The sequence below is a fragment of the Triplophysa dalaica genome, unplaced genomic scaffold (genome assembly GCF_015846415.1).
Source record: "Triplophysa dalaica isolate WHDGS20190420 unplaced genomic scaffold, ASM1584641v1 Contig4, whole genome shotgun sequence".
Taxonomy (NCBI): domain Eukaryota; kingdom Metazoa; phylum Chordata; class Actinopteri; order Cypriniformes; family Nemacheilidae; genus Triplophysa; species Triplophysa dalaica.
Window position 1 is genome coordinate 257737 of NW_026622638.1, and position 19113 is coordinate 276849.

A 19113-nucleotide genomic window follows, 5' to 3' on the forward strand; every position below is an offset into this window, starting at 1 on the left:
TTCCATTAATTTATTTCAAATAGGATATCAAATGAATAAAACGTACACGGACCAAATTGCCATCAGAGGTTTCACAAATATGTGTTTTATGGCGGTAATTGAGATTACAAAACGTAAATGTACGGGTGGCAGTTCTATGGGCTTTTTTTAGCTACTACAGTCATACAGACATTCAACATGTCAGCAGACACCTAATCTATACACCTCATGTGTTCACTGTTATCTACTATTAAGACACTTACCAGCCTTCAAAATTTTCTTATATTTAACTTGCCGCCAGGTCCTTTTATGTCCAGACAAGTTTGTTATTTATGAAGGATAGAAAGATAAAATTGATAAAAACGTAACATGAGAATAATAGATTAAATGACACACATTGTCGATAATTGTTTGCATTAGTTGACTAGTGGACTTCAAAAGTAATTCCTTTACTCCTTTATTTATTGCCTAATTATGACAGTTCCAGTGGAGCACTGTTTGTTAACTGTACAGTTTTGGACTTCTTACGCATTAAGCCGGTCTGCTATTGTCTGCCAGGCTTTCTCACGTTCTTTAATTCTGGGATTTGTTTTGCCTTTTTTTCTCATGGTATCTTTCAACTCTTCATAGAACTCCATCAGGAACTGTTGTTCAGCGGCTTTGAAGTATGAAGGGCGACTTTTATCCATGTTCCCATCTGTGATTCTATGACCGATTGTTAGGTCTATTTAAGAATGCCGTGAATGTGGACTCATCCCAGCTATCTACACCTGGCTTGACTTAGCTTCACGTTATCATCCTGGATTTGACACCCCTTTAAGGGCAACCAGGTGTGTGTGATCTCTGAGTTTATGTTCTTTTGCTTGTGCTGTGTTAACTATCTTAGTGACTGGATTTTCATGGTTTAAAACTTAAAATGGAATCCCCAACAATGAGTGAGTAAAAATTTCAAATATTTAGAAGTTTTTTTAAATATACTGCAAATGTAGGTAAAGTTAATCATTTCTTATTATGTGCTCTTTATCTTTTGGTTCCAAAAAGCTACCTGTTAGCTAGCTTTTAGCATCTCACAACTTTCAGTATCCCATAGTGTTGAACATTATTTTTTATCAGCAGCTGACCCCACCACTTGTTTCTTTATTTTTCCTGTTTATTTTTTATTGTGTAGTCACATTACCCACAATGTACATACGCAAACTGTGCGTTTTGCCTTTCCGCCAACTAGGACTTTTTTAGACACATGTTAATAGACACCAAAACAGAGCGGATTTTCAGTTTGCCAGTGGGATGCAGCAGTGTCCTTGTATGTTTAAGAAATTCTCCTCATTAAAGTCACATATGCACCGAAACCATAGGCAGTCACAAACACAGGACACACATAGGCATCCACAGGCTGTATTCCACTGTCAGCTTCCAGGGTGTGAATTTGTGGCTAGTAATTTTTCAGAGCTGTGCATACACCTGCGGATTCATATAAGAGATGGTAGGAAAGTCGGTTGCCCCATTGAAGGTTGCTTGAAATATTTCAGACTGAACATCTTTCACCACTCATTTATCACAAAAGCATTAGCAGTCAGGTCCAAAGCAGCAGTTTATCTCCTCACACAGTGTGATACAGCAGCAATAGACAGACAAGTTAATACTTCAGATCAGTCGCTCAATGTTGAGGTATCATCAACATCGTCAATTGAGAGTGATATAGATACATTACATGAAGAGCCATTTTTACATGATCTGGCTATGTTTTACTTGAAGATGCAGGCAAAAATGTTGTTGCCTGCCAGTACATTTCAGTCTATTATTGCATCAATCACTATTATTATCTAATTTCTAAGAAAACTTCCACAAAGATGTCAGAGGAAAATGAGCTAAACCTACCAGCCACACCACAGCTAATCATGCTGGGTAAGTAGAAATATGTACTCAATAAATTGTTAAGATGTTTTTGGGGTTTTGATGGTGAGCCTCATATTTCAGGAGATACACTTCTGACTTCATCAAAGTGGATGATCAGCATTGAGAGGAAAGTGACACATTGCATTGATGAGGAGCTAGATTTTGCTGCAGCACTCTCTGTTCTTTTTGCTTGCTTTTAGTTTTTTAATATTGAGTACCAAGAGTCAGCCAGTGTCACACTAGAGCTCAAACATTTTTGCAGCGACTCACCGAATTTGAGTGGAAACATGTAATTAAGTAATTGCAACCAATATTTATTAATACAATTATTGTTACGGATAAAGAGGTAATTCAATTTGTGCCGAGTTACTACAAGTTTGGAACAACATGCTAAACCAAATCTACAAATGATTGGTATTGTTTTTGTTTTGATTATTTATGTTTTTTAATTTCATTTAAGATTTGTTTGTGAAAAATTGTAGGTGAATATTTCAGTTTTTTGGTTACATGTTTATTGTGACTACTATTTAATTTGCAAAGTTGTGTTGAAAATATGTTTAATGAATTTATACGTGACAAAATTTCTGTTGTTTATTTATATAATTTCTATAATGTAGAAGAAAATAGAATTTATTTGGTAAACATTTTGACTGATCTTTGCCATACATTTCTATATACACACCCATATCTACAATCCAGTGTTCTATATTTTCCTTTTATTTTATTTATACTTATTTATACTTTGCTATACCCTAGCAGTGGATGTTTTATTTCAGAATAACATTCAGTTTTGTTGAATTATGTGATTTGTTTAATTGTCGTACGTAATTATGGATTTTCTTGTGTTTTGTATGCATGTTTTGCTAAAGTAATAAATTACATTTGTTGAAACCTCTTGAATTTCTTTGTCTTTTTAGAAGATAATACCAATAAATAGAATTGCAATATTTTTGAGGGAGCAGAATGACTACAATATTTAATACACAGAATGTATATTTATTTTTTATTTTTTTTACTTTTTATTTATGCATTTTTATTTTACAATTTCACAAAGAACAGAATAACAGCAGGTAGGGTGCTACATATAATAAGTCTTCCATTTGTTTTATACATTTGAGTGCGCTACATAATAAGACCATTTCCACCATCGTAGTTTACATTCATGTGCTTTCAGTCTCAGGTCATAAGTCATTTTTTCCATTGTGAAGATTTCCTCCATGATATTCTTCCATTGGTCCAGTTTCACAGGCTCACTTTTCAACCAATTCCTCGTTATAACTTTCTTACTGGTTATTAGCATCACTTTGAATAGGTAAATGTCTTCCACTCCAATACAATCTTTAGTTATCAGGCCTAGATATAGAGTCTGTGGATCATTCGGTATTTTGTAACCCAAAATTTTCTCCATTACTGTTACAATAGATTCCCAATAAGGGCGAACTTTTGTACATGTCCAGAATACATGGGAATGATTGGCATTGACCTCCCCGCATAGTCTCCAGCATTGCTGGGGGATCTTTAACTGTTTGCTTTTAATGTGGGGAGTAATAAAGTATCTCACCAGATTCTTCCAGCCAAATTCTCTCCATTGTCTGGAGCTAGTAGAAGTGTGTTGCAAAAGACAGATCGAGTGCCAATCACTCTCTGACAGTTTAAGCTGCAGTTCTGCTTCCCATTTCTGTTTTATGTGTAATGAGTCAGACCCATTACATTTTTGTAAACATTTGTACAGCCTGGATAAAATTTTCGAGGGTAATTTTCTGTATGCCCCTGTGAACATATCTATTAATTCACTGCCCTCTTGAGAAAGGTGATTTTCAATGTCTGTATTGTAAAAGTGTCTTAGTTGAAAATACCTAAATAAATCAGAGTTTTCAAGGTCAAATTCCCTTTTCAAACTTTCAAAAGTTTTAAATTTTTTCTCCTCTGTTAATGTACACACCGCAGTGATTCCCTTGTCGATCCATCTTGTAAATGTGCTATCCATCTGACTACTTCTGAATTTTGGGGAGTGCAATGGCCAAATCAACAATTTACATTCCCCCTCAATTTTGTATTTATTCATTAAATCCCACCAGATCTTAATGGTTGTATCTATTATAGGATTAGGTTCTATCTGTTGGGTAGAGATTTTCTCACCCAGTCTCGTTTGTGGTTGGCATGCTCCATAGTTAAGCTCGATGTGTTTCCATTTGGAGTAATATTCTGATGAACACCAACAAACTATATATCTCAGCTGGGCAGCTAGGAAATATTCTTTAAAATTTGGAAGAGCAAGTCCTCCTCTTTTTTTCTCTAGCTGTAGAGTTTTGAGCTTTACCCTTGGTCTTGCCCCCTTCCAAATAAATCTACTCACTTGTTTATCCCATTTACCAAATTGAGTATTTGGTATACAGATTGGGAGTGAAGAGAACAAATACAATATTCTGGGCAACACATTCATTTTTATCACTTCTATCCTTGAACTTAGATCCATTATTAGTGTTGCCCATTTTGTCAAATCTTTTTGAATAGTTTCATTAATCTTGCTATAATTCGCCTCATATAATGTGTTTAGTTCTCCAGTCAGATAAACACCTAAATATTTTATTTTCCCTGAATACCATTTTAATTTGTGTTTTCATCTAATTGAGTCAATTGGTTTGTATTTTATACAAAGGACTTGGGTCTTTGAAATGTTTAACTTATACCCAGATTTCCCTCCGAAATCTTCTAGTAACGTTAAAAGTTTAGGAAAAGTATAGTCCGGGTTGCTGAGGTATACTATAATATCGTCTGCAAAGAGACCAATCTTATGTTCATCCTTAGCGACTGTGACTCCTTTAAGTTCTTTACTTTGTCTTAAACACTGAGCCAGAGGTTCTATAAACAAGGCAAATAGGGAGGGGCTCAGACAGCATCCCTGCCTTGTCCCTCTGAAGAGCTCGAATCTATCTGTGAGGTCGCCATTTATTTTAACTCTGGCCTCTGGTTTATTGTACAGGGCCTGGATACATTTGATTATAGTTTCACCAAAGCCCATTCTTTTCAAAACCGCAAAGAGAAAGTTCCAGCTGACTCTATCAAAAGCCTTTTCCGCGTCAAGACTCACTAATACTGTGGGGGTGCTCTGCTTATTGACTTCATTAATTATATGTAAAGTGCGCCGAATATTATCTTGCGTTTGGCGACCTTTTATAAAACCTGTCTGGTCCTCATCTATCAGGTCTGGGAGAAAGGTTTCTAATCTTCTGGCGATTATAGACGTGAATAGTTTATAGTCTACATTCAAAATGGAAATTGGACGGTAGGACTCGCACAGCTCTTTATTTTTGCCTTCCTTTGGTATGACTGTTATCAGGGCCTCTTTCCATGAGGGCGGGCATATTGCATGTTTGAGCGTCCAATTGAATGATTCCAACAATAGAGGGGCAAGTTCTTCTTTATAAACTTTGTACCATTCATTAGGATAGCCGTCACTCCCTGGACTTTTATTGCTTTTCAGTCTGCTGATAGCCTTATCAAGCTCTTTTTTGGTGATGGGTGTATTTAATGATTCATTTTGAATGGTTCCTATGGAGGGGAGATCTAATTCCGCTAAGTAATCTTCAATATCTTTTCTATCCACTTGTTCTGAATGATTATACAGAGATTTATAATAGTTAAAGAATATATTTTTGATTTCCTCCGGTCCAAATTTTATGTCCTTACTTTCTGGGTCTCTGATTTTGTTAATTGAGTTCCTTAATTTCTGTATTCTTAATCGTTTTGCCAATATTTTAGTGGCTTTGGGGCCTGATTCGTAAAATATTTGTTTTGTGAATCTCAATTTCTTTTCAATTTCCTCATTTGCCAAGTCAGATAATTGTTTTCTAATTCCCGTTATAGTTCCATACAATTTTTCACTCTTATCTGTATGCTGTTGTATTTCTAGATTTCTAATTTTTTGTTCTAATTCAGCTTGTAATAACTTTTTCTTTTTTTTAATGTGAGCTAACCTTGATATCAGGTTTCCTCTCATCACTGCTTTAACAGTATCCCATAATATTGTTGGCTCTATTTGTTCGTCCTTATTATTAGCTATACAGTCATGAATCTCTTTTTTGATTTCTTGCACCGCAGTTTCATTATTAAGAATATTAACATTCATTTTCCACATTGTTGTTTTGATTGGGTTATCTAAGTGTATGGTTAAGTATATAGTATTGTGGTCTGACACATCTGCTATTCCGGTTTTACAGTCTATTACCCGGTGCCTATCCATAGTATTTATCAGAAAATAGTCAATCCTAGAATGTACCTTATGAGCTGCTGAATAATGTGTATAGTCCCTTTCTGATGGATGCAGATCTCTCCAGATATCACATAGGCCTGCATCTTTTATTTCATTATTAAGATTCTTAGATTTAATGTTTTTATATCTTTTAGTGCTTGTTGTGTCTTTAGTATAATTCAAAATCGTATTCCAATCGCCTCCACATATCAAGGTCCCCTCACTCATTGTCGTTATTTTGTCAAACAACATATTAAAGAAATTTCTGTCTTCCTCCGGGGGTGCATATACATTAACTAGTGTGACAACAGTATTATCAATCCTCCCTTTAACAATCACATATCTGCCATATTTATCAGAACATTCTTCCATTGATTCAAAGTTGACAGTATTCGAAATTAAGGTAATAACTCCTCTCCTCCTGCTATTCTTGTGTGAACTACAAAAGGAATTTATGTATCCAAGTTTTTTAAATTTCTCATGTTCTTCATTTGCCATGTGCGTTTCTTGTAAGAAAATAACTTGCAATTTATCCCTTTTCAATTTCGTTAACACCCTGCTCCTCTTTATCGGGTTGCCCAGACCGTTTACATTTATTGTCACAATTTTCAGTTTACATGACTCACTCATGTCCTGAGTATATTATTGTCGTAGACCCTACTAGTGGAAAGAAACTAAGAACAAGAACATAAGAATTTGAAAAATAAGATAAACAAGAACAGTGGTACAAGGGATACCTGTGACTCCAACTCAAAGGGAAAAATGTCTCTCCCAACTGGGCCCCGTTGGTAGGCCTAGGGAAGTGTCCCCCATAAGGGGAGGGCCCTATGTAAGATTTGGAAACTGCTTCCATCTTAAATGTCCAACGTCCTAACTCCTTCTCTGGTGCCTCTCCTCTAGACCTGTGAATTACTTGGCCTTCCTGTGTCAATGATGCAGACGCTAATATTTAGTCATTTTTTCCGCTTCTCTGGAACTCCATCAATTTCTCTTTTGCCCTCTGCGCTGTTGGGGCTCTGTGCTCTCGCCGGGGGCGCACCTCCCGCTGCCATCCCAGTGACTTCTGTAGTCTCGTTTCCATAGCTACTTCTTCCGTAGCCGTTGTCGGGATTTCCACTTCCAAGCCGCGTTTCCGCAACTCCAGTCCAGCTTCGTGTGCGCTGCTGTACATTCCAACGCCACTCTCCCAATGGATTCGCATACTCGTGTAAGGTGTTTGGAAACGTACCCCTTTTTCTTTAAGCGCTTTCTTAATCTCTCGATATGCCATGCGTTTTTGGACGATCTCAGTTGCAAAATCGTGGTCAAAATAAATGTTTCTCCCGTTTGACTGAATGTGTCCTTTTTTCCACGCTTCTTTGAGGACTAGCTCCTTAGTAGTATATTCTTGGAAATTTACTATAATTTGTCTCGGGTTAATATTGTTTCGAGGCTTAGCTGTAAAGATTCGGTGGGCTCGCTGAATTTTGAGATCCAATTCCGCTAGCGAAGGTAACTCACGTTTGAGGAAATCTGTCACAAATTGCGTCACTGACCTCCCTTCCTCTCCTTCTCCAATTTGTGACAGGAAATCTGTCACAAATTGCGTCACTGACCTCCCTTCCTCTCCTTCTCCTACACCGAAAAGGCGTATGTTGTTTCTTCGGGATCTGGATTCGAGATCATTCAGTTTGTTTTGAATACTCCTCTGTCGTTTAATGCTCTCGGTTAGCGCTTCAGTCAAATCCAGTGTTATGTCCTCAACACGGCCCACGCGAGTCTCGGCTTCTTCCATTCTTTCAGTCAGACCTCTCATTTCCTCCGTTAAGTTGTCAAGTATATTACGCATCTCCTGGCCCAAGATATTGATGTCTTTTCTCAGTTTGTCATTATCCTCCTTCAGTTCGGATTTAAGAGTTGCTATTGCTTCCAGTATGGCACTCGAGGATGTGCTAGCTCCGCCTGGGCTCATGTTAGCTTGGTCTGCTACTTTGCTAGCTTTTATCGCGGAAATTGATTTGTCCCCTTTAGGCATTTTGCGTCTTTTTGGCCTTTGCTGTTTGGGCCCCACCCTAATACTTAACTTACTCAATTAATGAATAAAATATCATCGAGTTTTGGTGGGTTTTTTCATCAATCTCGGAGAGCGGACACCTAACCCGTCTACCTCGTTACGCCATCACCGGAAGTCCCCACAGAATGTATATTTAGTATTCTACTGGGATTGTGTTCCATTACAGTAAATAACTATCACTCCTCTTGCCAGTTAATAGCTGTTATTCTTGATTTACAGTAAAATACTGACAAACTGTTGCCAGTTAGTCACCGTAAAGTCTCAGTTACAGTAAACTATACATTACAGTAAGTAGCTGGCAACTGTGTTGCCAGTATTTGACTGTAGAAATGCCTGGAAAGGCTTTAACATTGTAGTCTAATAAGATTATTAATTAGATAGGAACCATCCAAATACATAGGTTTTAATTAACTCCTTGACTCGGCCCATCAGCTCCATGGCAATCTTGCAGACCTTTAAATGTTTAAAATTATATAACAGAATTATTAAATAAATTAAATTTCATCCTAGATGCACTGTAAACAAAAACGTGTGAAATCTACAGTAATTCACTGTGTTCATGCACTGGAAATAACTGTATTAGGGGTCACAGTTTATTACTGTAGTTTCAATGAGAAATTACAATACTGGTCAAATATTGTGAAAATCACATTAGAGGAGTGTGCTAGAAAAAAAGAACTTTGTTAACCTAACCAACACTGGCCTGTGGTAAATCACAACAATCGAGCATGAATGTTCATAGTTCTATATTATAAAGGGTTTAAATAATTAAAAAAGATATTTTCCTTCTTGGAAATCTTGGAATTGAGAAACTTTTGTGTGATATTCATGGCACCTCTGAAATGGAACATTATGCAAAACAAAGTACACTGTTAACAATTTCCTTGTATTTTTACAGTAAGTTACTGTATTTTGATTTACTGTACTTTACTGTAATATATTATTACGGTACAAAACATATTACTGTAGAGCTACAAAACAGTATTTTACTGTATTAGTATTATACTGTAATTTGCTGTAATACCTATATTGCCACATAATTACTATTTAATTACAAAAAATAGTATATATCATAGCTAGTTTAGATATAAATCTATAATTATTCATATTACAAAACTGCTATACTTGACATTATAATTCAAAAGACAATCCAAGCAATGTTTGCATCAAACATATTTTTATTGAATAATTTCATTGAATCAAATTATTAAAATTTGATTTATTAAAATATAAGAAAAAATTAAACAGTTGAAACAGTATCAAGTTGTGAAAATGTATGGGTTCTACTTAAATGAGAGGAAAAGATTGACCTAACCTGGAAATATTTAGCACAACCTATGTAAGGACAGATCACATTTCAAAGTGTGCAAACAGACTGAAAAATCATCCATCCATCCATTTTCTGCCGCTTATCCGGGGCCGGGTCGCGGGGCAGCAGTCTAAGCAGGGATGCCCAGACTTCCCTCTCCCTAGACACTTCCTCCTGCTCTTCCGGGGGGACATGGAGGCGTTCCCAGGCCCGCCGGGAGACATAGTACCTCCAGCGTGTCCTAGGTCTTCCCCGGGGTCTCCTCCCGGTGGGACATGCCCGGAACACCTTCCTGGGAAGGCGTCCAGGGGGCATCGGAAAAGATTCCCGAGCCACCTCAGCTGGCCCCTCTCGATGTGGAGGAGCAGCGGATCTACTCTGAGCTCCTCCCGAGTGACCGAGCTTCTCACCCTATCTCTAAGGGATCGCCCAGCCACCCTGCGGAGAAAGCTCATTTCGCCCGACTGTATCCGGGATCTTGTCCTTTCGGTCATGACAGACAGCTCATGACCATAGGTGAGAGTAGGAACGCAGATTGACCGGTAAATCGAGAGCTTCGCCTTGCGGCTCAGCTCCTTCTTCACCACGACAGACCGGTGCAGCGACTGCATTACTGCAGAGGCTGCCCTGATCCGTCTGTCAATCTTTCGTTCCATCCTTCCCTCACTCGTGAACAAGACCCCCAGATACTTGAACTCCTTCACTTGAGGCAGGAACTCTCCACCTACCTGAAGTGAGCAAGCCACCCTTTTCCGACTGAGAACCATGGCCTCACATTTGGAGGATTTGATTCTCATCCCAGCCGCTTCGCACTCGTCTGCAAACCGTCCCAGTGCATGCTGAAGGTCCTGGTCTGATGGGGCCAGCACGACGACATCATCCGCAAAGAGCAGAGATTAAATCGTGTGGTCCCCAAACCCAATGCCCTCCGGCCCCTGGCTGCGCCTAGAAATTCTGTCCATAAAAATTATGAACAGAACCGGCGACAAAGGGCAGCCCTGCTGGAGTCCAACATGCACTGGAAACAAGTCTGACTTACTGCCGACAATGCGAACCAAGCTCCTGCTCCGGTCGTACAGGGACCGGATAGCCCTTAGCAAAGGGTCCCGAATCCCATACTCCCGGAGCACCCTCCACAAGATGCCGCGAGGGATTCATACGAATGAATACATATGATATATGAACTTTGTATTAAACACAGATGCAATATTTGTAGAGGACAGGACGAAATCCAGATTCTGACACATATGTATCTGAAATTTAATCTGTCCAACCTCTAAATATATTAAAATGCATTTGTGTGTGTGCCCATGTTGTTAGTTTTGCGACCAATTTTCATTGCTATACAGTCTATTCGCTATTCCTTCACACAGAATAGTGTGTGTCATTCTAGTTGTTTCGTAAAGGTTAGGGGCATGTACTGTGTGTGTGATTGACATTTTATGTCTTTTTCACATGTTTTCCATTATTTTAAATGTTGACAAGCAACAACCGTGTGCAAATTAGGAGCGACATGGTAAAAATATATCTACCTGAACCACAAGTGTAACAAATGTAGGTTTTCATTACAAAATAAACTCAAAAGCTGGAATATGTCTTCAAATTGTGATCATGGTTCACTCACATATGTTTAGTATAAGAAAACAGCATGAGATATATGAAGTTTGAACTTTGTTTATATATGCTATGATGAGAAATCAGGGTTCAGTCAATGATTGACAGTTATCATTTACTTATTTATGTAGAATATATATATTACTGTATACAATTTAGTTTTTCATATAAGCCTACATATAAGTTAAAACATGTAGTTTTACAGAAGATACATACGTTGCAAAATCTGCAAAATCAAACATTTAGCATAAATTCTGTAAAAGCCTACTTTACACACCATGTATAACCTAATTTCTCACATAGAACACAGATTTGTAGCAATTTATTGTTTTGTGTAGTGTACCAAACAAACAGTGTATAAAACAGAAAGAGTCTCTTGTGTGTCTGTGATGTCTAAAATTTTCCTGTGATGACACGCGCGTGCCTTTGTTGTGCAAGATGCAGGTGAAGCAGCTGCATGCGTAAACGATTGTCCGGTTATAAAGGAAATATTTTGCTGCATTACGGTTTGGTGTGCGTATTGAAGTGTGTTTTAATGCTGTTGCAAGATTGCATATAATCTTAACTGGTTTTTGTGCTTTCAGGTGAATGTGACGGTGTAAATGATTACAATGGAGGAAGACTCCGAAGGCATCACAAGGAGTCATCATCACCTTCGAAAGCGCACATATGATGTTGCTGACAGTAGTGCCAGAATGTCTTTGTGTGTGTGGGGTGGTGATATGCTTACTCTTAACAAGTGGTACAATATAACCAATGTGTCAGTTAGGGAGTTTGGTGGTGCCACATGTTTGAGCACAACGGCTCAATCCACTCTGTGCATTGTGCCTGAAATGAATTGTGTAGTGGCACCTGTTGTTCAAAATGCAAATGTCTAAGAGGGCAACCTTGTTACAGCCATCCATCCATCTTCTTCCGCTTATCCGGGGCCGGGTCGCGGGGGCAGCAGTCTAAGCAGGGATGCCCAGACTTCCCTCTCCCTAGACACTTCCTCCAGCATAGTCCCTCCAGCGTGTCCTAGGTCTTCCCCGGGGTCTTCTCCCGGTGGGACATGCCCCGAAAACCTTCCCGGGAAGGCGTCCAGGGGGCATCGGAAAAGATGCCCGAGCCACCTCAGCTGACCCCTCTCGATGTGGAGGAGCAGCCGATCTACTCTGAGCTCCTCCCGAGCTTCTCACCCCATCTCTAAGGGATTGCCCGGCCACCCTGCGGAGAAAGCTCATTTCGGCCGCCTGTATCCGGGATCTTGTCCTTTCGGTCATGACCCAAAGCTCATGACCATAGGTGAGAGTAGGAACGTAGATTGACCGGTAAATCGAGAGCTTCGCCTTGCGGCTCAGCTCCTTCTTCACCACGACAGACCGGTACAGCGACTGCATTACTGCAGAAGCTGCCCCGATCTGTCTGTCAATCTCCCGTTCCATCCTTCCCTCACTCGTGAACAAGACCCCCAGATACTTGAACTCCTTCACTTGAGGCAGGAACTCTCCACCTACCTGAAGTGAGCAAGCCACCCTTTTCCGACTGAGAGCAATGGCCTCAGATTTGGTGGTGCTGATTCTCATCCCAGCCGCTTCACACTCGGCTGCAAACCGTCCCAGTGCATGCTGGAGGTCCTGGTCTGATGGGGCCAGCACGATGACATCATCCACAAAGAGCAGTTACAGTTACCTTGTTACAGCAGAGGTTAAAATTACATATTATTGTCGTAAAAGACACACTTTGCCAAATGTAAACCTATCAACAAAAATGATATGCTGTCAACACTATTATGCTTATTGTAAAACAGACTGTGTCACAGTTGCACTAAGTGCTAACGTTACACTTGAGGAGAGCTCAGGAAAAATGAGGGACTTGGTAATTGATGATTGCATACTGCCCAATCTGTTAAAAGTAGTAAAGGGAAATATGTTTGACCCTGACCTATTAGTAGCGCAGATGCTCAGTGAAGGAGAACATGTAAATATAACATGTAAACAAAATCATGTTATCAAGGAAGCTTTTCTGCCACACCCTGAAGGGGTTGTTCTACATGGACAATCAGATGATAGTTTGGCACAGGCATCTGGAGATATTCTGGATACTGTCATGCTTAAAGTTATTTGAAAGTGCCAGGGATGATAAAGTGGGGCAAGAATATGACGTGTCATCAGTGGTGTCCAGCAAATTCATGGAAGCATCAGGTAAAAGTGATGTGGTGCCACAGGCACTGGGCCAAACAGCAAGTTATTTAAAAGAGGGCAGCAATGTGAAAACAGTTAAACAAACTAAAAAAAAGAGCTTAAAAGTATGCAATGTCAAGTTGCATTGGGCAAGTTTACTTTTATTGCTTCTGTGTTAATAGTTTAATGGTAGTTAAATATAATCATTTTCAAACATGTTTAAAGTGTAAATACATATGTATGGTTATGTACAATTATTGCTAGTATGGTGTGGTTTAATATTAATTAAATTTGAGTGGTGTAGATGTTTGCTGTATTGTAAATTATTTATTATAGAAAATAATAATTTTGAAACATGTTTTAAGTGTAAATACTTATGTTTGTGTAGAATAATTGCTAGTGTTAATGTGGTTTAATGGTAAATACAATTTAAAACTAAAGCTGCAAGCAGCATTTAAGCAGGTTTCGAGAATTTGCGCCATTCAATGCAGCCATGCATCCACGAACAGGCTAAGGGGTCAAACCCCAACGAACCCGCTACAGATCAAAGTCCCACACACACAGAAAAGTGATAGAAATTATCAGTATCAGCTCAAAGAAGCGTTGCATGCTTACACACTCATGACTAGCTGTTTTCTCTAAATAAAACAACAAAATAAACTAATTCAAAGTTGGTTGTTGTCAGGTAATGGTGTCATAAAATACTGCCTGCAGGCATAGCCTTTGTCCCCTATCAGAATTCCATCATAGTCACCTGTATAATAGAAAAATGCAGTTGTGTTAGGCCAAAAATTAGTAATCCAGTTAGTTTGTCTATTTGACTTGCCACGTTTAAATAATGTGCATAACTCTCTGAAGATACTTGAGTCGTGCACAGAGCCTGGCCATTTTGCTACAACATTTATAATATGGTACATAGTCACACACCATCTAAGAGATTTGTTTTATAATTGAATACCTTCCCTTGAATAATTATCAAACTACATGTTATGAATCTCACCTGCACATTTATACTGTGAACCCCATTTTGGGCCACAAAATACCCTTCATTGTGGCCTGGGGGTGCCTTGGTGGCAATGTGTGTGCAGTCTATGGCACCAGTCACATTAGGGAAGCCTGGAGACAATCGCGTCATATTTACTGGCATGGTCATTTCATAATCTCTATGATCAATTGTACCTGCAAAAGAGAAAAAGAGTGCTAGGTAAACTTTGCGAATGGCACGACAGACGGCACTTTTCACAATGTTCTCTGCATCTCCAACCATGTAAAGGAAGGTGTCACTCGCAAAGTAGCAAAAGGCAATACACACAGTTTGTGGTGTTGTTAAATCCCGGCTACGATGAGTCAAACTTTTCACATAAGGATCCAACAAATTAACTAGATAAATTATACCCTCACGTGAAAAACCATATCTTTCTAATACTGTTCCGCTGCGCTAAAGGATCTTATATCGCAATATGTGATTAATCCTGAAAGCTCTCCGAATTTTTCTTGCACCTTTAGCAATAGGTTGCTCTCCTAAAAATGGACAGGACATGGCTGCGACAAACTTCCCATATCACCTTCGTTTATAAAGCCGTGATCTAATCCTGCTAACATGAAGTTAGCCTGCTCCCGAGCAGGTTTAAGCTAACGGATCCGTTGCTATGACAACAAGTCCCGGATAAGCGCAGAAGAACCGAACGATCCAAGATATTGCCAAATCGTCAATGATCAAATCCAGCTAACTGAGTTAGCGAGTTACAAAGAATGGGCCTCTTATTTGGATGCATGTGATTTAGAATTGATGAGATGTGAGAGTTGTTTGTTTTGGTTGTGTCTGATTGAGGAACGATGAGCAGGTTATATTGAGAATGTGTATAACTTTAAAGCGAATAAAAAAACTTGTAAAACAGAAAATTGTAACAATTTTTGGATCAGAAATACAGTGTATCAGGATTTTGGTCATGTTTGATTTGTGAACCTTTAAGCTCATGAGATTGAGCATGCGTGATTACCTTGAAACTGCTGAACAGTATGGATGTTATATGCTTGTGAACTGAGGACTTAAATAAGTGGAGCATGTTTATTTAATTATGAATTAATAGTATGGATCATGCACAGTTTCTGTAAAACTCTAAAACAAAAAATATTTACTTTAATACTTAAATCATAGTTTGAACATCACTGTGTGTGTATTTGGGTGCTTTAGTTTAAAAAAGATGATGATAAGACGATATTGTGTTAACTGACAAAAGTTATGATTACTGATTTATATATTTAATAGCGAATGACGTCATGATGTTAGAATGTAAAATAATTGCTAAATGTTTTCTTTGAATTGGTTCATTGAATCAACTGTCTGAAGGAACTGGTTTGTGGAAAGAACTTTATCATTATTACACAGTATACTATGCGATGAATTTAGAACAAAGGATTGTGTTATAGATAATAACATAAATTAAAAAGTTCAACATGTATTTGATAACAATTGATCTAGAGACCAGAAAATTGCATAAATGTGAATATGTTTATATCGCTCTAAAAACATTACTAGTCTGCAGAAGTAGTTGTGTTGTCACTGCTTTGATTGAGAGCAAAGATTTTACGCAAAGTTGTTTAGAATGAGCAGGTCTATTAGTTGATATAAATGTTTGGTGTATAGGTTTATGTTAAATGTCATGTGATACACAATGTTTTAAATATCTAAGTTTTATTGTATTAGTATTATAGTGCTACCTTGTTTAAATGCTGCAGTAATATTACTGTTATCTTTAAGTTACCTTTACACATATCTATTCAGCTCAGCAAAAAACAGTTCCCACGATGAAAGTTTATTGCATTTTTTCATTGTCACAGAACGTTACAATATCTATGAACAGGGTTTGATAATGTTGCAAATGTTAGTGCTTTTCATCATTCATTCCATTCCATTTTCTACCGCTTATCCGAACTACCTCGGGTCACGGGGAGCCTGTGCCTATCTCAGGAGTCATCGGGCATCAAGGCAGGATACACCCTGGATGGAGTGGCAACCCATCGCAGGGCACACACACTCACTCACGCACTCACTCACTCACTCACTCACTCACTCACACCCTATGGACAATTTTTTTCCAGAGATGCCAATAAACCTACCATGCATGTCTTTGGACCAGGGGAGGAAACCGGAGTACCCGGAGGAAACCCCCGAGGCACGGGGAGAACATGCAAACTCCACACACACAAGTCGGAAGCGGGAATCGAACCCCCAACCCTGGAGGTGTGAGGCGAACGTGCTAACCACTAAGCCACCGTGCCCCCCTGCTTTTCATCATGAATAAAATATTTTATTAAGTTTGGGCATCGGACGGTTAGTATGTTCACTAGCGGCTCTCACAAGATTTTTTCTTGAGGTGTGTTTAAAAGATCAATCCGTCAACATCTTTAATAAACGGTATTATATATTTGTAAAGCAGATTTTAAGAAGACGTTTAAACGGCTTTAATTCATTCAAAGCGTTACGTGTCATGTTTATTCTTATTCTTGCAGCGGAGTCATGACTAAGTCTAGGGTTTTGTGTGAGAAGGACATGGCATGGCTTAGATTTTGGCTGTCATGCGCCTTCTCGTGTCTCGTCTATGGCCCCGCCTCTCTCGTCTCCTCGTTAGCTTCCCTTGAGTGTTTTATTACCCACACCTGCCTATTGTAATTATCCTTTGTTCGTCTCCCTATTTAATTCCCTTGTATTCTCTGTCCTGTGCTCGTTTGTTCTTGTACATAGTTGTAAACTTTGATGTCCGTTTGCCTGTCTGAACTCTGGTTCCAAGGGGTTATCCATACGCTGTGTCCCAGCGTTTATTTCCAGCGTCCTGTTCCTGTTTTGTGATCCTTGTTGATTTTGTTGCAGTTGGTTTTCCCTCCGTGAGTTTTACGTTCCTGTTTGGCTGTCTTTGTTTATCCCCTGTATTTTACCCCATTGTGGGTTTTTGTTTTGTGTTATTAAAATCTTTTGTTACCCCATACCGCTGCCTGCATTTGGGTTCTATCACCACACGTTTCGTGACAGTTACGTTTTATTTTTGAAAATGAAAAAATAAGTATCAATGTTTGGAAAGTACTTCTGCTTACCGCATCAGGGTATTTGCAGTATTTTTTCCTTCTTCCCCATTTTTTTCCCATGCTCGTGGGTGATTTTATGGCCACGACCATCATTATCAGCCTCCGTGTGTTAACACATTTTATTACGTCTGCTTGGAGGCTCTGTTTCTATTTATACCTTAATTTGTCTGCAGAATGTTTTTGTTTTACCTACATGATCGTCCAGCTATTTTGACGCTCGCTGCAAAGGTCCTAAAGCTCTCAAAGCAGACGTGATTTGGTCAGCCCGATGTCAGTTTAAAAATAGGCAATGGGCTGCTGATTATGTGTTTCGTGGGGCGGGCCGGTTTTTATGTTAAAAGAAGCAATGCAGTGTTTTTTATATACCCATTGTTATCTAGAACAACGTACGATTTATCGATTAATAACAAAAATATTTATGAGTTGGTCCAAAAAATACGTCGGCCCACCGGGAAAATGCACGGTGTTCTTGATGGCTGGTTCGTCTGTGCGCAATATGAAGTGTTTTTGGTTGATACTTTTTTATTAAAACCTATGTTTTTGGATAATTCTATTAATGATATTATTTATTAATGATAGAATCTATATTATTTGTATTATTATTATAATTATAAATACAGTCCCTTAATTGTATTTATTGGTCTCAGTTTAATGGATGTGTTATAGCCTATTTTCATCTGCAACTATCTAAAAAAATATATTTCACAATGTAAACCATAGAAATGATTTCAGGAGCTGTTAAAATTATCTGAAATGCAGCACTGTGTGTAGACATATCAGAAATGTCAGTGTATCTAAAAAGAGAAATTAGCTTTGCCATATTGGATTAAATTACAGGCCATAATGTTCACCTGTGTATAGGTATAGTACTTGTTGACAGATAGAAAACAATAAAAAAAGTGAGAAAGGATTTATATGACTATAAATAAAGTGGAAAATGAAACTTAAATGAATATAAAATTGTTTGATGAAGTAGCCGAGTTGTATTTTCAATGTTGATTTAGAACTACATTAAAAATTAAACATGGGATGGGCCTGTATTAAACATATTACATAGGTTTGTGTCATTCATCTTTAGCTGATGAAATAGTAGGCTACAACATCTTGGTTGTATGTCATGAATATAATACAAAAGTAAGTTGTCTGAAAGAAGAACTTGATAATATAGAATGTATGGATTTTTATATATATTACTTAAATTTGTATGCTGTATTTTCGATGACAAGTAAGTTTGGTATTGACATTTGTTAGGAACCGTAGATTATAGATAGATAGTCTTAACGCTGCAACACACTAGGTGGCAGTATTCACTGTAAAGTTGGTTCACATCTCGTCATGAAATAACAGGAAGAAGACTTTGGGCACCCGCATAATATTAATCACGTGTATAACGGCGTCCCATTCTACGATAAAGAAAGCGAAAGTTGATTGTGGCGTAGATGACACCATTTGCGGTTATATACACAACGTTAGTCCGGTTAAAGTTGCACAGAATAATATAAATAAATACTTTCATGCTACTATTCAAGGTAGTTGGGAAAAGTTCCACCGCGTGGTAGTGTTTGCATCAGACAAAGTACTACAGTCAGATGTCTACTTAAGTTAAATTACTGAATTACTTGTTTTTAAAAGTACTTGAGTATCAGGAATACAAGAATACATTTTCTGAATATTGCATTACTACTGCCACAGTGCTTACATTTATGTTAAAAAAACATCCTACATGGAGTTATGAAAAATGTTAATACCTTGGAGAATGTAAAAG

General features: G+C 38.3%; 1 protein-coding gene across 1 annotated transcript; it reads right to left on the bottom strand.

The window, feature by feature from the left end:
* Positions 1-6300: 6300 nt before the first annotated feature.
* LOC130416975 (uncharacterized) lies at positions 6301-8249 on the bottom strand. Its single transcript, XM_056742332.1, has 2 exons — positions 7723-8249; positions 6301-7662 (listed from the first exon to the last, which is right to left on the bottom strand). The coding sequence occupies exons 1-2, from the start codon at positions 8139-8141 to the stop codon at positions 7077-7079; spliced, it is 1005 nt and encodes a 334-aa protein (XP_056598310.1). The 5' UTR covers positions 8142-8249; the 3' UTR covers positions 6301-7076.
* Positions 8250-19113: the final 10864 nt, after the last annotated feature.

Coding starts and splice junctions, on each gene's coding strand:
- LOC130416975 (XM_056742332.1), bottom strand. CDS start 8,141: ATGCCTAAAGGGGACAAATCAATTTCCGCGATAAAAGCTAGCAAAGTA. Junction 7,663..7,722: donor GGAGAAGGAGAGGAAGGGAG/GTCAGTGACGCA, acceptor AGAGGAAGGGAG/GTCAGTGACGCAATTTGTGA.